The 17109-nt window shown below is 41.1% G+C and overlaps 1 protein-coding gene across 20 annotated transcripts in view; it reads left to right on the top strand.

Moving 5' to 3' along the window:
- LOC139754724 (uncharacterized) overlaps positions 1–17109 on the top strand; it is a 115339-nt gene that overhangs the window by 38873 nt on the left and 59357 nt on the right. For 8 of the 20 annotated variants that reach the window (XR_011713940.1, XR_011713938.1, XM_071672448.1 and 5 more), the window contains 3 exons: positions 6147–6257; positions 14850–15070; positions 15676–16023. Coding sequence is in view for 16 of the 20 variants with exons in the window: in XM_071672448.1 (XP_071528549.1) it covers positions 6200–6257; positions 14850–15070; positions 15676–16023 (627 nt within the window). In the remaining 4 variants the exon portion in view is untranslated. The remainder of the gene's footprint in view (positions 1–6146; positions 6258–14849; positions 15071–15675; positions 16024–17109) is intronic. The other 12 variants (XR_011713950.1, XR_011713951.1, XM_071672528.1 and 9 more) reach the window with 3 other exon arrangements.

The raw sequence follows: 17109 nt of genomic DNA, 5'->3' as shown, positions 1-17109 counted from the left end.
CATCGATTGAATTTCATTTATAACGACATTATGAAAAATAAGCATTCAAACAATCAGTCCAGTCTTAACTAAAATAGGGAAAACCTCTCAAGTGTTCAAGAGGATGTTACGTTGTCCTTAGCGTTTGTATGCTCAGTCTGTGACACAGCGTTGGTTTATTCTCTTACGTCTCAGAAAAGTCGGAAACAAATTGACTGTCTTATTTACATGTGTTTATATTTTCCTTGGTGATCTCTTTCTAATTAAGGGTCTTGGTGTTACTCAGGACCTTGTTCCAGGAAATCCTGCAACTCCCAAGGCTGCGCTGCTTCCAGTAGCAGGGGAAATGATGGACTTCTTGTAGTGAGAGGTCATTTGACGGAGCCTGTACTGTTAAGATAATACAGTCTCTCCAAAGGTGATTGCTCACTTGTAGTACATCCTTGTACAAGGCTGAGTCCGGTAACACCAGTTGATCTGTCATTTCGTGTGTGTTGAACCAGGGCTGGATGCCTGTCTCAAGATAGAGCATTGTCTAGGCGTTTATTGTTAGTTAAGCAGAGTAAGGAAGCTGTTCAAATTTGTGTTTTTTTTTGGACTAGGTATGTTGCGTGGGAATACTAATGCCTCCGTCCGTGACTATACTGGTGGAATTATAGATATTGCGCTAGTTTTTTTGTAAGCTTTTTTTCTGGCTGTAATGTTGAAACTGGGTTATAACTTAGTGTGTCTAAGAAACACTACGTGTAAACGAAAATGGAGCCACTTTTTAATGTGATACTGAATTGATTAAGAGGTCCTTTGCTTTGATGAAAATACCCTTTCGTGAACAATATTCAAATTTCATTTTGTGTCCAGGTGAAAAAAGTGCCTTAATTAATGCCTTTCATGTTTTAAAGCATTATTATCATACAATGTTCACGAATTGATTTGCCTTGTTACAATGTTCCAAGATGTAAGAAAAAAAAAAAGAAGCTATGTTTCTCTGTAAGATTGGTTTGTCTTTTAGTATTATGATTTAATGCATAATAGTATTCATATGTAAATGCTGAGGTGAATAATAGGAGCGCTCTGCATGTTCACGTGTTAAGACAGTGGTGGCGATGGTGGTAGATAGGTATACAGAAGTGCGCGGTAATGATCCCCCTTAGCTCCGTGAACGAGAATGTTCTAGTAGCAGTAGTCGGGTCATGGTTAGGTGCTGGGGGCACATTGTCTGACCATAGTCTCCTGGATGTTTAGGATGTAGGCTTAAATGTCTCGGGTGTCTCCGTAAGGTGTAGGCCTATACCAACATCGCTCTTGACGACACCCTCCCTCGGCTGCTTTCTCTCGGTCGGTGGTGTATATATCCACCAGGAGCAAGGACACCCACTCCCGGTGCCGCGCGCCGCCTGGACCGCACCATATGATTGTGTTGGACCACCAGCTACGGGGACAACATCCGGGGTGTAGGGTCGGGGTGATCACCCAACCTAGTGGCCACCCAGTTCCCTCACCCACTCTCCCTATCTGGCCCCTCCCTTGTACAACCTGAGCCAGACCTGACTCACCTGAGGCTGTTGGGAGGGGGAGTGACACGCCGCCGCTCACCAGGCCCCCCCCCCCCCTCTCTCTCTCTCTCTCTCCCCCTCCTCCCACCAACCTTCCCCCCCCCCCACCACCACTCGTCCTGTTACTAACCCGGTTGCGCCCGGTCTCCCACTTTCTATACGTGGTCGCACCCCTCATCTCCACCACTACCACCACCAGGAGTAGAGCTCTCACCATCACTACCTCCGTCCCTCTAACTACATTAGTATAGCCTTCACCCTCAGTGACTCTCTCCACCACCACCACCACCAGTTCTCTTCCGTCTCTCCATATCTGCTTTCACTGCCTCTTCTATATCTACTGTCACCACCACTAGCACCTTTGCTGCCACTACATCAGCATCTGTACTGCCTCCACCACTAGCGTCTCTGCTGCCACCACAAATAGCCCCACTGTTGCCACCACCAGTAGCATCTTGACTGCTAATACCACTAGCAGCACCTCTGTTGCCACCACCACTATCGTCTGTGCTGCGACCAACAATAGCCCCTGTGCTGCATCACCACTAGGGCCTCAGTTGCAACTGCTGTGACGTTTGCTGCTATCATCACAGGCGCTTCTGCTGCCACCGTTACTATCGTCTCTGCTGCCATTACTACTAGTACATTTGCTTCCACCCTCGCTAGCACCTCTTTGCCACCACCACTGTTACCTCTGCTGCCATCACCATTAGCACCTCTGTTACCCACACCTTTAACGTCTGTGCTACCACCACCACTAACACCTGCTGCCAACACTACTAGCACCTCTTTTGTCAGCACTACTAGCACATCTGTTGCCAACACCACTAGGGTCTCTCCTGCCGCAACCAGTAACACCTCTGCTGCCTGCACCACTAGTGCCTCTGCTGCCTACACCACTAGCACCTCCGTTGCCATCACCACTAGCGTCTGCTGACAACACCTTAAGGCGTTTCTGCAGCCACAAGCACTTATTACCTCGGCTTCCACCATTACTAGCGGGCTGTGCTGCCACAGCCCGTGTCGGGAATACCAGCCAACCAAAGTGAGAGACCAGTAACCTCACTAGCAGCTAGCCGCCATGTACAGCTTCCAGGTGACAGATCGTCATCTGGGGTTGGTGTCCCCCCGGGTAATGTTGAATGATCTTTCGGTGCGGCACGTGTAGTCCGCCCACTGCATGAAGTAGTTGCACAAAGGGTTGTGCTCGCACACGTAAGTGGGTTGGTGGTGTAGAGGCACCAGCATATGCATCATCAGCGAAAATCAGTGCTTGCCAGAGCACAGCTTCCAGTACCAGCTGCTCGACCCTGCCTTCGCCTCCTCTCCATCCCCTCCCCTCACACCACAGCTGTCGACGGACATCTACCCTTCACAAAACTTGTCTGTGAAGCAAAAGTGATGGTGAAAACTAGCTTTACAGACAATTAGGTTTGATGTTTTGGCAAGCTTTGCAGGGATTTTGGGGTTTGGTGATGCGTAGGTGTAGTAGTGTGCAACAGATGGTGGTGTAGGGTGTAGCTCCGGTGTGCCACCCTCATTCCTGTGTACGAAGGTGTCCATGTTACATGGTACAGCCAAGACCCGCCCAGCAGCTTTATAGATAGATTCCTGCACTTAACGTCTCTAATGTTGGCGCAGTCAACTCTCGGGAGGTGTTTAGCACCCCTTGCTGCCCGCTTGCTGCTTCGGTATTGTCCCTGACGCCCAGCCAGTCAGATATATCATGTTTCCTGAAGAAGTACCATTGTTCACTTAATTTGCCTCCACCCCCTCATGTCCAGTCACCCATGCCAAGAAATTTCTCCCTCAGAACAAACAAATAATGAACATAACCGGGAGAAAGTTATTTATTCTCTATTTATAACTGGAAAGACCAAAGATGTGTGTACTGGATGATACCGAAAAATATTTGTGCCAAGCTGATATCAGCTTTTACGTTAGGGGAGGAGGGGGATTACAGGGCGGAGGGCGAGAGCGACGGGCGAAGCCTCCGCTGGGTTGGGCAGGGTGCCAACATTACTTCCCACCTCTCTCTCTCTCTTTCTCTCTTTCCACCTCATAAATCACTATATGCTTTTGTTAGAGATATAGATGAAACTGCTTCATCAGATTGTTAAACTTATCATTACAAATGAAGTTGTGATGTGATGGCTTTCATGAGATTGTTAAACTTAACAATATAAATGAAGTTATAATGTGATGGCAAGTTTCGTGGGTTGAGATGGTAGAGGGAATTTTCAAATGAATTTTAAAGTATTAGGGATGGTAACAAGGTAAAGCAGCTAGGATTGTCATTAAGAGCTGACAGAATAGTGTAGAGATGGTTTAAGATATAGTGGAAGCTCCTACACGATTACTTAAGTTCTAGTCATTGATAATTGCTCCTAGAATATGCCATTGTAACTATAATAATCTCTTTGTACAGTACCAGTACGGAAAGGTAGTTCAATACTGTTGTAGGGATCATCCCAAAAAGTGTTATTGAGGTAAGAATTGGATATTTTTTGTAGACAAAAGTTCTTGTTTAGCCTTTTCCTTATGTGCATATTGAGAATTTTTCTGCCTTGGCATCTGGTCTGTCTTGTTTATGTAAGTGCTGCATAGTTGATGCACTTTGTACAGGTTATTGAATTATTTTACAGTTGTTAGTAATTGATTGGGGCCAAAAGTAAAACTAGTTTTTAAAAAATCCTGGAATGTCATTGTGATATCAGGATGAATGACAAAGAACTGGTGGCGATGGATGAGTTTAGATATATGAGAGTAAAGCTTAGCAAGGAGGTAGTGGGAAAGCTAAAGGTAATTGCAATAGAGTCATGCCAGGAAGAGAAATTAGAACGGACACTGAAAGTTTTGGCCAATGAAAGACCCTTTTTGTATGACCTGCATGCTTTTGTGAAGGAACACATGTTGCCCATCTCCGATTATGGATGTGAAACCCAGGTACTGTACAGGAAGGAAGGCCTTGATTGATTAAAGTGTTTTTAAATAACATTGGTTTTTTATGTTCAGTTGAACAAATTTTGGTTTGTTGATCAGTTATAACCAGTCCTTAAAGCCAAAGATTATTGAACAAATAAAACCAGTCTTTGGTTAATGCCACCATCATTTTGAAGTTAAATCATTTCTGTCCAAGGTAAGGTGACATAGTGCTATTAACTATAAGTGACGAAAGAAACACTTGTGCCTCTGAAGCTCCCAAAGACAAAGAGCATTAACCTTAGAAGTTGTATTTGTATTGTGAGCAAGTAAACATTCTGAAGTTGGTGAATGCATATCTGACATGGCTAGGGTACACTTGCTTCCAATAACAATGGTAAGGACTCATTAAAGATTGTTAAAATCAATGTATTTTCAAAAACTGCAACTGCATCTTTGCTACTCATCCTGCTCAGTTGATGAAAAGTTAATTATTGACCAATATGGAATGGTTATCAAGTTCATTACTTGCCTGGAGGATCAACATCAGTATCAAATACCTGTTAGTGTGCTCTCAATTATGGAGAAAGTAAAAAGTTAATTAAGGATTTGAATAAAGATTCTGGATAAAGTTTTACTATGGAGCCTTTCATGAACTCTTGTTTTACTTTTGTATTGTATTGCCATTGTTTTTCTACTCTTTGGGAAACTTTTAGCCTCGTTTATCCTAGAAATATGTTTCTGAGCTGTTGTCTGAGATCACAACCCCAATTATTAATATTACATCTTTAGGAAAACCCTATTTTGATTGACATCATGCTTTCCGGTAATGCATCAACAATGGAATAAAGGACTTCCTATGAATAGAATTTAGGATAGGTAAAAAAGAACGAGCATAGAATTGGATAACTCGCATTGTAATTTTGGAGTAGTATATACACATGATTAATGGTAGGTAAAAAAAAAAGTAGAATTGGATAACTTGCATTGTACTTTTGGAATTGGTAGGATAGATTGAGTGAAGGATGAAAGTGCATAAAGGATACATGGTGTGAAAAATTGTCAGAAAGGTACTTGGATGATTTTTTTTTTCTATTGTTATAGTCATGTAGAACGTATGGCACATGATAGGTACAGAGAGGGGGAGGTAACCCATTGAAGAGATGGATAGATGCAGAGGGAATTGATTATAACTAGGGGTACCTCAGACAAGGATTGTCTTGGTTTGAATGCAATGAACGGATATTGTTTATAGAGGTAGTGAGAATGGAAATTGGATTCACTTGATACATGAACATAGTGTGCAAAATGAAAAAAGTAAGATGGCCTCATGTAACTATAGAAGTTCATTATTTAGCTTTAACACAACATGGGTTAAGGATGTGTCTGAGGGATTTGAGAGTCTGTACCGTATCCACCCCATGGAATTTCAAATAGATAGAATGATAATGGATGAAAAATGGTAGCATTCCTTTTTACAGAAAGAATATTTATTCAGTGTTGCAGGATGCTGTCCTTTTAAGTCATGTCACAGCACTTATTTTGGTTTCACTGTGCATGTTTCTTGAACTTGTCAACATTGATTATGAGTTTTATTTTTTATGTTGAATTATGACTCTCCTCCAACAGAGTAGGGCTTATCATTTTCCCGAATTATGGATGATATATTTTTGATATTTCTCTTTCTTTCAGAAGCCTGAAGAGAGAGTGAAGGTTTTTATGGATAGAGGACATTGGGGAAGACAATGGGGAAAGTCAGCAATAGAAGCTCTGTGGTGTCCACTAGACGCAGGCTAATAAAGGGTGAGTTACATTTTCTGTGACATACATGCTAATTACAAAGAGTACATGGGAAGGATATAGGTAACAGAAGACCTGGGGGTCTTATGGTATCTGCTGGAGGACTGTAATAAATTTGTAATTTTTCAAATCTGTTTAGGTTAGTACAGCAGAAGGCAACTCCCTACCCACTACTACCCCCTGCAAATCAGGTGGCAGGAAAGTAGCAGAAAAGGAACACAGTGCATTATGGAGAGAATATACTGTTACAGGGATGAGTAAATGGAAGGTTTTTTTATTCCTTTGCTTCCTCTTTTCCTTTTTGCAATCATATACCCCAATGGGCAAGAATAGGTAAGATCATCTCTTTTGTAAGCTTTGTTTCCATCTTTTCAATAGTGTCAAGTGCACTTTCCCATATATGAATTGATGAACATCAGAATGTATTGCAGTATTTCCACGGTTTCCATGTTACAGTACTGAACGAGTTTGGATTAGAATTGGAGACAAACAGGCATGCAGATCAAAGGTAGACAGTAGCATCGCAGGATAATGGAAGTAATAAATGGTTCCCCATTATAATAGGATTTATGTATTTTTTTGATGAATTTTCATTTTTATTTAACATCTTTAATGTCGTTTTTAATCTAAAATTCATATAAGTATATTTATTTTTTTACAGTCATTTTTGTATTCACTGAGATAACTTGGATTCACAGTAACTGTGTATTTCATCATTTGATATTTTGTAAATCAATGATTCAAACAAAATATTTTTTGTTGGTTTGTCGTATATACAAATTTCAAACCTCAGTTATAAAAAATTGATAGTTTTTGGAATGTACTTTAAAAGGATGTGTAAGTACCTTTAAAAGGATATGTAAGTACCTACCTATGAGTGCTTAAGATGAGATTTTGTTGTGGTGGCAGGACTAGTGCATTGCGCTTGCCACCTGATTTTTTTTTGTTAATGAACGACTTTCCTCATGATAGCCTAACTTCTTCCCCTCACTTGTTTTGCTTGTTGTATGATTCTGTTATTTTTAAGAGCCACTCCTTTGGCATAGATATCTGGTGTATGTTCATTCGGTATTCACTTCAGCCATGATTCTAATCTTTTGAATGTTTATTTAGTCACTCCACTTAGATTTCTTTGATCACACAGTATTGCGTTAGTAATCATTCTAACTTTCTTGCTGGACATTCTTATATCATTGCTCTATGCATTTTTGACAGGTTTCCACGAATTACTCTCGACTTAATGACTCTGTTTTGTCTGTCAGGTTGCTTTTAGGTTCAGAACATTTGTTTTTATTCCCTACACTTGTTACTAAGCATGTAGTATCATATATCTCTCTCTACGATGTATGAAACTGAAAAGCTCTAGTTCTTTCAGACATTCCTGGTAATTTGTATGATCCATTTCTTTTATCTTTCTTGTGAAATGTTTCAGTATTTTCTCTGTCTTGTTTTTTCAGTTTGTTTTTCTGGTGACCATACAACACAGAAGTATTTGAGTTTACATCTTACATTGTTATATATATATATATATATATATATATATATATATATATATATATATATATATATATTTTTTTTATTTTTTTTATTATACTTTGTCGCTGTCTCCCGCGTTTGCGAGGTAGCGCAAGGAAACAGACGAAAGAAATGGCCCAACCCACCCCCATACACATGTATATACATACGTCCACACATGCAAATATACATACCTACACAGCTTTCCATGGTTTACCCCAGACGCTTCACATGCCTTGATTCAATCCACTGACAGCACGTCAACCCCGGTATACCACATCGCTCCAATTCACTCTATTCCTTGCCCTCCTTTCACCCTCCTGCATGTTCAGGCCCTGATCACACAAAATCTTTTTCACTCCATCTTTCCACCTCCAATTTGGTCTCCCTCTTCTCCTCGTTCCCTCCACCTCCGACACATATATCCTCTTGGTCAATCTTTCCTCACTCATTCTCTCCATGTGCCCAAACCACTTCAAAACACCCTCTTCTGCTCTCTCAACCACGCTCTTTTTATTTCCACACATCTCTCTTACCCTTACACATTGTCCTCAAACATCTCATTTCCAGCACATCCATCCTCCTGCGCACAACTCTATCCATAGCCCACGCCTCGCAACCATACAACATTGTTGGAACCACTATTCCTTCAAACATACCCATTTTTGCTTTCCGAGATAATGTTCTCGACTTCCACACATTCTTCAAGGCCCCCAGAATTTTCGCCCCCTCCCCCACCCTATGATCCACTTCCGCTTCCATGGTTCCATCCGCTGCCAGATCCACTCCCAGATATCTAAAACACTTCACTTCCTCCAGTTTTTCTCCATTCAAACTCACCTCCCAATTGACTTGACCCTCAACCCTACTGTACCTAATAACCTTGCTCTTATTCACATTTACTCTTAACTTTCTTCTTTCACACACTTTACCAAACTCAGTCACCAGCTTCTGCAGTTTCTCACATGAATCAGCCACCAGCGCTGTATCATCAGCGAACAACAACTGACTCACTTCCCAAGCTCTCTCATCCCCAACAGACTTCATACTTGCCCCTCTTTCCAAAACTCTTGCATTTACCTCCCTAACAACCCCATCCATAAACAAATTAAACAACCATGGAGACATCACACACCCCTGCCGCAATTTGACCTACATTCACTGAGAACCAATCACTTTCCTCTCTTCCTACACGTACACATGCCTTACATCCTCGATAAAAACTTTTCACTGCTTCTAACAACTTTCCTCCCACACCACACCAGAGAGGTGGGTGATTATTGGTGCATATGCACCCGGGCACGAGAAGAAAGATCATGAGAGGCAAGTGTTTTTGGAGCAGCTAAATGAGTGTTAGTGGTTTTGATGCACGAGACCGGGTTATAGTGATGGGTGATTTGAATGCAAAGGTGAGTAATGTGGCAGTTGAGGGAATAATTGGTATACATGGGGTGTTCAGTGTTGTAAATGGAAATGGTGAAGAGCTTGTAGATTTATGTGCTGAAAAAGGACTGATGATTGGGAATACCGGTTTAAAAAGCGAGATATACATAAGTATACTTATGTAAGTAGGAGAGATGGCCAGAGAGCGTTATTGGATTACGTGTTAATTGACAGGCGTGCGAAAGAGAGACTTTTGGATGTTAATGTGCTGAGAGGTGCAACTGGAGGGATGTTTGATCATTATCTTGTGGAGGCTAAGGTGAAGATTTGTATGGATTTTCAGAAGAGAAGAGTGAATGTTGGGGTGAAGAAGGTGGTGAGAGTAAGTGAGCTTGGGAAGGAGACCTGTGTGAGGAAGTACCAGGAGAGACTGAGTACAGAATGGAAAAAGGTGAGAACAATGAAAGTAAGGGGAGTGGGGGAGGAATGGGATGTATTTAGGGAATCAGTGATGGATTGCGCAAAAGATGCTTGTGGCATGAGAAGAGTGGGAGGTGGGTTGATTAGAAAGGGTAGTGAGTGGTGGGATGAAGAAGTAAGAGTATTAGTGAAAGAGAAGAGAGAGGCATTTGGACGATTTTTGCAGGGAAAAAATGCAATTGAGTGGGAGATGTATAAAAGAAAGAGACAGGAGGTCAAGAGAAAGGTGCAAGAGGTGAAAAAAAGGGCAAATGAGAGCTGGGGTGAGAGAGTATCATTAAATTTTAGGGAGAATAAAAAGATGTTCTGGAAGGAGGTAAATAAAGTGCGTAAGACAAGGGAGCAAATGGGAACTTCAGTGAAGGGCGAAAATGGGGAGGTGATAACAAGTAGTGGTGATGTGAGAAGGAGATGGAGTGAGTATTTTGAAGGTTTGTTGAATGTGTTTGATGATAGAGTGGCAGATATAGGGTGTTTTGGTCGAGGTGGTGTGCAAAGTGAGAGGGTTAGGGAAAATGATTTGTTAAACAGAGAAGAGGTAGTGAAAGCTTTGCGGAAGATGAAAGCCGGCAAGGCAGCAGGTTTGGATGGTATTGCAGTGGAATTTATTAAAAAAGGGGGTGACTGTATTGTTGACTGGTTGGTAAGGTTATTTAATGTATGTATGACTCATGGTGAGGTGCCTGAGGATTGGCGGAATGCGTGCATAGTGCCATTGTACAAAGGCAAAGGGGATAAGAGTGAGTGCTCAAATTACAGAGGTATAAGTTTGTTGAGTATTCCTGGTAAATTATATGGGAGGGTATTGATTGAGAGGGTGAAGGCATGTACAGAGCATCAGATTGGGGAAGAGCAGTGTGGTTTCAGAAGTGGTAGAGGATGTGTGGATCAGGTGTTTGCTTTGAAGAATGTATGTGAGAAATACTTAGAAAAGCAAATGGATTTGTATGTAGCATTTATGGATCTGGAGAAGGCATATGATAGAGTTGATAGAGATGCTCTGTGGAAGGTATTAAGAATATATGGTGTGGGAGGAAAGTTGTTATATATATATATATGTATATATATATTTTTTTTTTTTGCTTTGTCGCTGTCTCCCGCGTTTGCGAGGTAGCGCAAGGAAACAGACGAAAGAAATGGCCCAACCCACCCCATACACATGTATATACATACGTCCACACACACGCAAATATACATACCTACACAGCTTTCCATGGTTTACCCCAGATGCTTCACATGCCTTGATTCAATCCACTGACAGCACGTCGTCCCTGGTATACCACATCGATCCAATTCACTCTATTCCTTGCCCTCCTTTCACCCTCCTGCATGTTCAGGCCCCGATCACACAAAATCTTTTTCACTCCATCTTTCCACCTCCAATTTGGTCTCCCTCTTCTCCTCGTTCCCTCCACCTCCGACACATATATCCTCTTGGTCAATCTTTCCTCACTCATTCTCTCCATGTGACCAAACTACACATTGTCCTCAAACATCTCATTTCCAGCACATCCATCCTCCTGTGCACCACTCTATCCATAGTCCACGCCTCGCAACCATACAACATTGTTGGAACCACTATTCCTTCAAACATACCCATTTTTGCTTTCCGAGATAATGTTCTCGACTTCCACACATTCTTCAAGGCTCCCAGAATTTTCGCCCCCTCCCCCACCCTATGATCCACTTCCGCTTCCATGTTTCCATCCGCTGCCAGATCCACTCCCAGATATCTAAAACACTTCACTTCCTCCAGTTTTTCTCCATTCAAACTCACCTCCCAATTGACTTGACCCTCAACCCTACTGTACCTAATAACCTTGCACTTATTGACATTTACTCTTAACTTTCTTCTTTCACGCACTTTACCAAACTCAGTCACCAGCTTCTGCAGTTTCTCACATGAATCAGCCACCAGCGCTGTATCATCAGCGAACAACAACTGACTCACTTCCCAAGCTCTCTCATCCACAACAGACTTCATACTTGCCCCTCTTTCCAAAACTTTTGCATTCACCTCCCTAACAACCCCATCCATAAACAAATTAAACAACCATGGAGACATCACACACCCCTGCCGCAAACCTACATTCACTGAGAACCAATCACTTTCCTCTCTTCCTACACGTACACATGCCTTACATACTTTTCACTGCTTCTAACAACTTGCCTCCCACACCATATATTCTTAATACCTTCCACAGAGCATCTCTATCAACTCTATCATATGCCTTCTCCAGATCCATAAATGCTACATACAAATCCATTTGCTTTTCTAAGTATTTCTCACATACATTCTTCAAAGCAAACACCTGATCCACACATCCTCTACCACTTCTGAAACCACACCGCTCTTCCCCAATCTGATGCTCTGTACATGTCTTCACCCTCTCAATCAATACCCTCCCATATAATTTACCAGGAATACTCAACAAACTTATACCTCTGAAATTTGAGCACTCACTCTTATCCCCTTTGCCTTTGTACAATGGCACTATGCACGCATTCCGCCAATCCTCAGGCACCTCACCATGAGTCATACATACATTAAATAACCTTACCAACCAGTCAATAATACAGTCACCCTCTTTTTTAATAAATTCCACTGCAATACCATCCAAACCTGCTGCCTTGCCGGCTTTCATCTTCCGCAAAGCTTTTATTACCTCTTCTCTGTTTACCAAATCATTTTCCCTAACCCTCTCACTTTGCACACCACCTCGACCAAAACACCCTATATCTGCCACTCTATCACATACACATTCAACATTTTCATCATTTAGTATCTGTGTCATGTTGGAAGTGTTTTTGTATCATTCCACTCATTATGTGGCTTGAAAGTGCTATCTTTTCAATATGTTCCTTAGACTAACATTTGTCATTGATGATTACTCCCATATCTCAGACATTTACTGTGCCCTCTGTTTCTATTACTGAAGGGTCTCTGTATGTAGGCAGTGCAATATCATAAGCTGTCCTATGGCTAGTATGTTCAAATTTCTTTTCATTAGATTCCTTTAAGTTCTCATCTGCCCATCTGTAAATACTATGCAGGTCTCTTTGAAGATATTCTTGGTCTTCCACATTTTCTTTCACTTTACTTATTCTTGAATCATTTGTGAAACATCCAACTACATTCTCTCTTGTTTGAGATCATGATTCCAAAAAATATTGCTGCCAGAGCTGTTCCTTGTAATACCTCAGACATTACATCTTCTTCCTCAGATGTTTCCATATGCGACTAAATTGATTTTCTGTTGGTTAAAGATTCTTTGATCCATCTTCCTATTTTACTTTCATTTTTATCTTGCCACTAACTTCCATAATACTCCGTAGTTTCCTTTATCAAATGCATTTGCAAAGTCAAGAAAAAGAGTCTGTCCCTTTGTCAACCATAAAACTTTTGTTAAAGTCATTTTAATGAGCTATTAGCTGTCTTTTTGTACTTTAACCAGTAATAAACCATGAATTTCATCCTATCCTTCATTAAAGAATCTGTTTGAAATAAGATATTCCATCATATATTTATTATACTTATTGAAATAATTTATGTGCAAAGTTAGGCTAACTAGTGTATATTGGATTCTCTTGTGTATTGGTGTTTTTTTTTTTTTTTTTTTTTTTTTTATACTTTGTCGCTGTCTCCCGCGTTTGCGAGGTAGCGCAAGGAAACAGACGAAAGAAATGGCCCAACCCCCATACACACGTACATACACACGTCCACACTCGCAAATATACATACCTACACAGCTTTCCATGGTTTACCCCAGACGCTTCACATGCCTTGATTCAATCCACTGACAGCACGTCAACCCCTGTATACCACATCGCTCCAATTCACTCTATTCCTTGCCCTCCTTTCACCCTCCTGCATGTTCAGGCCCCGATCACACAAAATCTTTTTCACTCCATCTTTCCACCTCCAATTTGGTCTCCCTCTTCTCCTCGTTCCCTCCACCTCCGACACATATATCCTCTTGGTCAATCTTTCCTCACTCATTCTCTCCATGTGCCCAAACCATTTCAAAACACCCTCTTCTGCTCTCTCAACCACGCTCTTTTTATTTCCACACATCTCTCTTACCCTTACGTTACTTACTCGATCAAACCACCTCACACCACACATTGTCCTCAAACATCTCATTTCCAGCACATCCATCCTCCTGCGCACAACTCTATCCATAGCCCACGCCTCGCAACCATACAACATTGTTGGAACCACTATTCCTTCAAACATACCCATTTTTGCTTTCCGAGATAATGTTCTCGACTTCCATAATGGTGTTATGTACACCATTATGTATATCTGCTAGTTTCAACAGTAATTTGGATTGTCCGTTGTTTATTGGTATCATGTACACCCTTTATGTATATCTGCTATTCTTGTTTTGTGTGTGTTTTGCCTCAGCAGCATTGTAAGAAACTTGGATATTGTTTCTATAGAAAGATTGCTGTAATCCCAGTAGGTCCTGAGCTGAGTTTTCTTTAAGTTGATCAGTTGCTTCAGTTATTTCACTTTCTCAAAAGTTTATATTTGTGAGTTGGAAAAGATATGGTAACATTCTCATCTGTTTGCTAGTCTTTTGTATTGGAAAACATGTGTTAAATTCTCATTTGTTTGCTAGTCTTTAGTATCATTTTATTTTCAATGACTTAAATGAAATTCTCTTAATTTGAGTACAGTGTTTATCCTTTGCTTTGGTCTCATATGTAGTATTGGCCGAACATCCTTTTTTTTTTTCAAATTAGTAGTTGAGAAATTGATGATTCAGAGATAAGGTTTTGAAAATGCTTCATTGCTCTCTTTTTCCAAATGATGACTAGAATACCTTTCATATTTTTATTTCAGTATTGTAGTATATCACAGTGTATTTCTTGTTAATTGATTTGCCATGCAGCACCTTTAGTACACTTAATTACATTGCTCACAAAAGTTCTTACTGGTATGTTGTGTTTGCATGCTGGGTTTGCAGCTGAATGGAACTTGTTAAGTCTAATGCATCTTTGATACATAAAAAAGTGAAATTTAGTTTATCATACCAGTTATTTACTGATGTTTATGCGTCTAGTCTTGGATGTTCCTCGTTAAGACATTTATATTTTGTGTTACTGTGTTGATATTCAAAGTTTTATCTAAGTATGATGTACATTGGAAAGCTGTAATGTTAGTCCTGTGCCATTTTTGGTCAGTGTATTAGACTTTAACTTCTTTCACAGCATCATCTGGAGTGGGTGTGAAAAAAGGCCGTAGTACGGCTAAGGTATCTTTACCACCCCCACCTCCACCTCAGTCACTTGTTCTGGATGAAGACTCTGGTTTTGGTGGTGACCAGTCCCTGGACTCTGAGTCATCTCTACTGTCAGCTCCAGGAACATCGAGCACAGGAGTGGCTTCCTTGCCATCGGCTCTTCCATGGTTAGCCATGGTACCCCAGGCGGTATGTATCCCTTATTATTCTTTATGTTTTTAATGTCATTATTGCTTTTTATTACAGTCCTTCCATATATTGCAGGTTTAAGCCACAAGCCAAATCAGTCATCCTGTCGCGGAAAAAATTCTCTGCAGTCAAAAAATTTAATGTTTGTGCTTCTTACCATCATCACTGATATTGTAGTTGCAAAGTTCCATCTTATGACATGGACAGTAACATCTACAGTCATTCATTTTTGGAAACATCATGTTAGTTTATTATAAACAAATCAGCTTACTTTATATTTAATTACATGAAAGCGTTATAACATTCTTAATGCTGTGCTGATCAAGTTAAAGAGCTGTTTTTATTGGCCAATTGAACATTGCTTATAATGCGAATGTCAGTGATAGCATGTAAGCACGAGGTTCTCAGCACATTTATTTGCACAGCTTGCTCCGTTACAATGAGTTCTAGCAAGCCACAGGATGATCGTGAAGAGAGCTTATTCAGCTAGGGTAAGTATGGACCTGGGATGGACGGAAGCTCACTTGTCCCTTTGTTTCCTCACCACCACACATGTTGTGGTGGATGTCTGACCCTGGTGTCCCGTTTGGGTTGTGTCCTTACAGAAACTGTTGCTAGTCAGTTTGTTGCAAGGTGCTGGAGGCGTGCAAGGTACGGGGACCAGCCAGAAAACCTCAGGAAACGTTGCGGTAGGGGCTTTTCCCCCCACAACACAAGCGAGCGTCAGTAATGGCACCAACCAAACGGGGAACACCCATGGTGCAGTGATGTCCAGTGGTGCAGAAAAGGAGGGTCAGAACTCTGACAGTGTACGGCCCTTGCTGGCTGCTGCCTCCCTCAGCCTTCAGGGTGCTACTGGCACTGATGTTCTGTCTGAGCTGCCAGCAGCCAGCACCAACTCTCCCTCCAACTACCCCACTGAGCCTGTGGCACTTGGGAATACAGGCCATAAGGTAGGCACCATTACACATGCAACCCACATCATGCCTCCACCCTATTCAGAGCTCTTCTGGGGAGGCCCTCTTACGGGGGGACCTCCTTTAGGAAGGGACTCTTTCACAGCATAGCATTATCAAGGGCATCATCTCCCATGGCTAGTACTTGGGCAATTGGCTTTCATTCTTAATGACTGTTGAAAACATTCAGAAGGAACCATGGGAGATTTATGCCTCACCAGTGTTCCCATCATTTCCTCTTCCACAGGACTCTTTACCTTTTACGAAATCTCTTTTAAATTTCTGTTTAAAGGATAAAAGTCTTTTGTAACTTCAGAATTTAGTAATCCACACATAATAGAGCATCCTCATTACATCTGATTCAGCCACATTTCTGCATGCATGCACCACAGTCCTCTGCTATGATGGGTGCTACCTAGTTATTTATTAGCCTCAGTAGCTTATAAATGCTTTACTGCTATATGTATATTGGAAATGGTAACTTTGTTTATCATAATCCAGATATGAACTTTTCCATGCTGTAAGCCAGTACAGTAGTTTCAACTAAAGTGTCTGATAAAATTCCATATCATTAAGATACCGCTTAAGCAATGTTTCTTATTTGTCAAGTAATTATACAGCCCTCAGTAACTCACTAGTGAACTTTGAGTTTCATGGTAAAATGATTTTAAGAGAATTTTCCCATGCTTACTTTTTTTCCAAAGAACACAAGCACCACAATAAAACATATCCACATTGATAGTATGTACAGTACTAATCTGCTTTCAGCAGAACCCAAAAATCAGAAAGATGAAATATGTTAACACCTTTCCTGAAAGTATCCTGATATCATAACTGACTTGATGATCTCTTGTTGGTAATAGTTATTTTGTGTTATTAAAGAGCAGATGTTAGGTTGTGTATGTGTGTTTGTGTAATTACCTATTTGTGCTGTACAGGGAGGGAGTTTTACTCTTGTGGGGCCCCATCTCTTGAACACTCCATACTATCATACAACCTCTTGTATTCATGTATACCGTCTGCATTTATTGTCATTAATCTGTTCCATTCATCCACCACTCCTATACTGTAAAAGTATCTTTA

Source organism: Panulirus ornatus, chromosome 2 (assembly GCF_036320965.1).
Source record: "Panulirus ornatus isolate Po-2019 chromosome 2, ASM3632096v1, whole genome shotgun sequence".
Taxonomy (NCBI): domain Eukaryota; kingdom Metazoa; phylum Arthropoda; class Malacostraca; order Decapoda; family Palinuridae; genus Panulirus; species Panulirus ornatus.
This window is presented reverse-complemented; position numbering and strand designations above follow the sequence as displayed.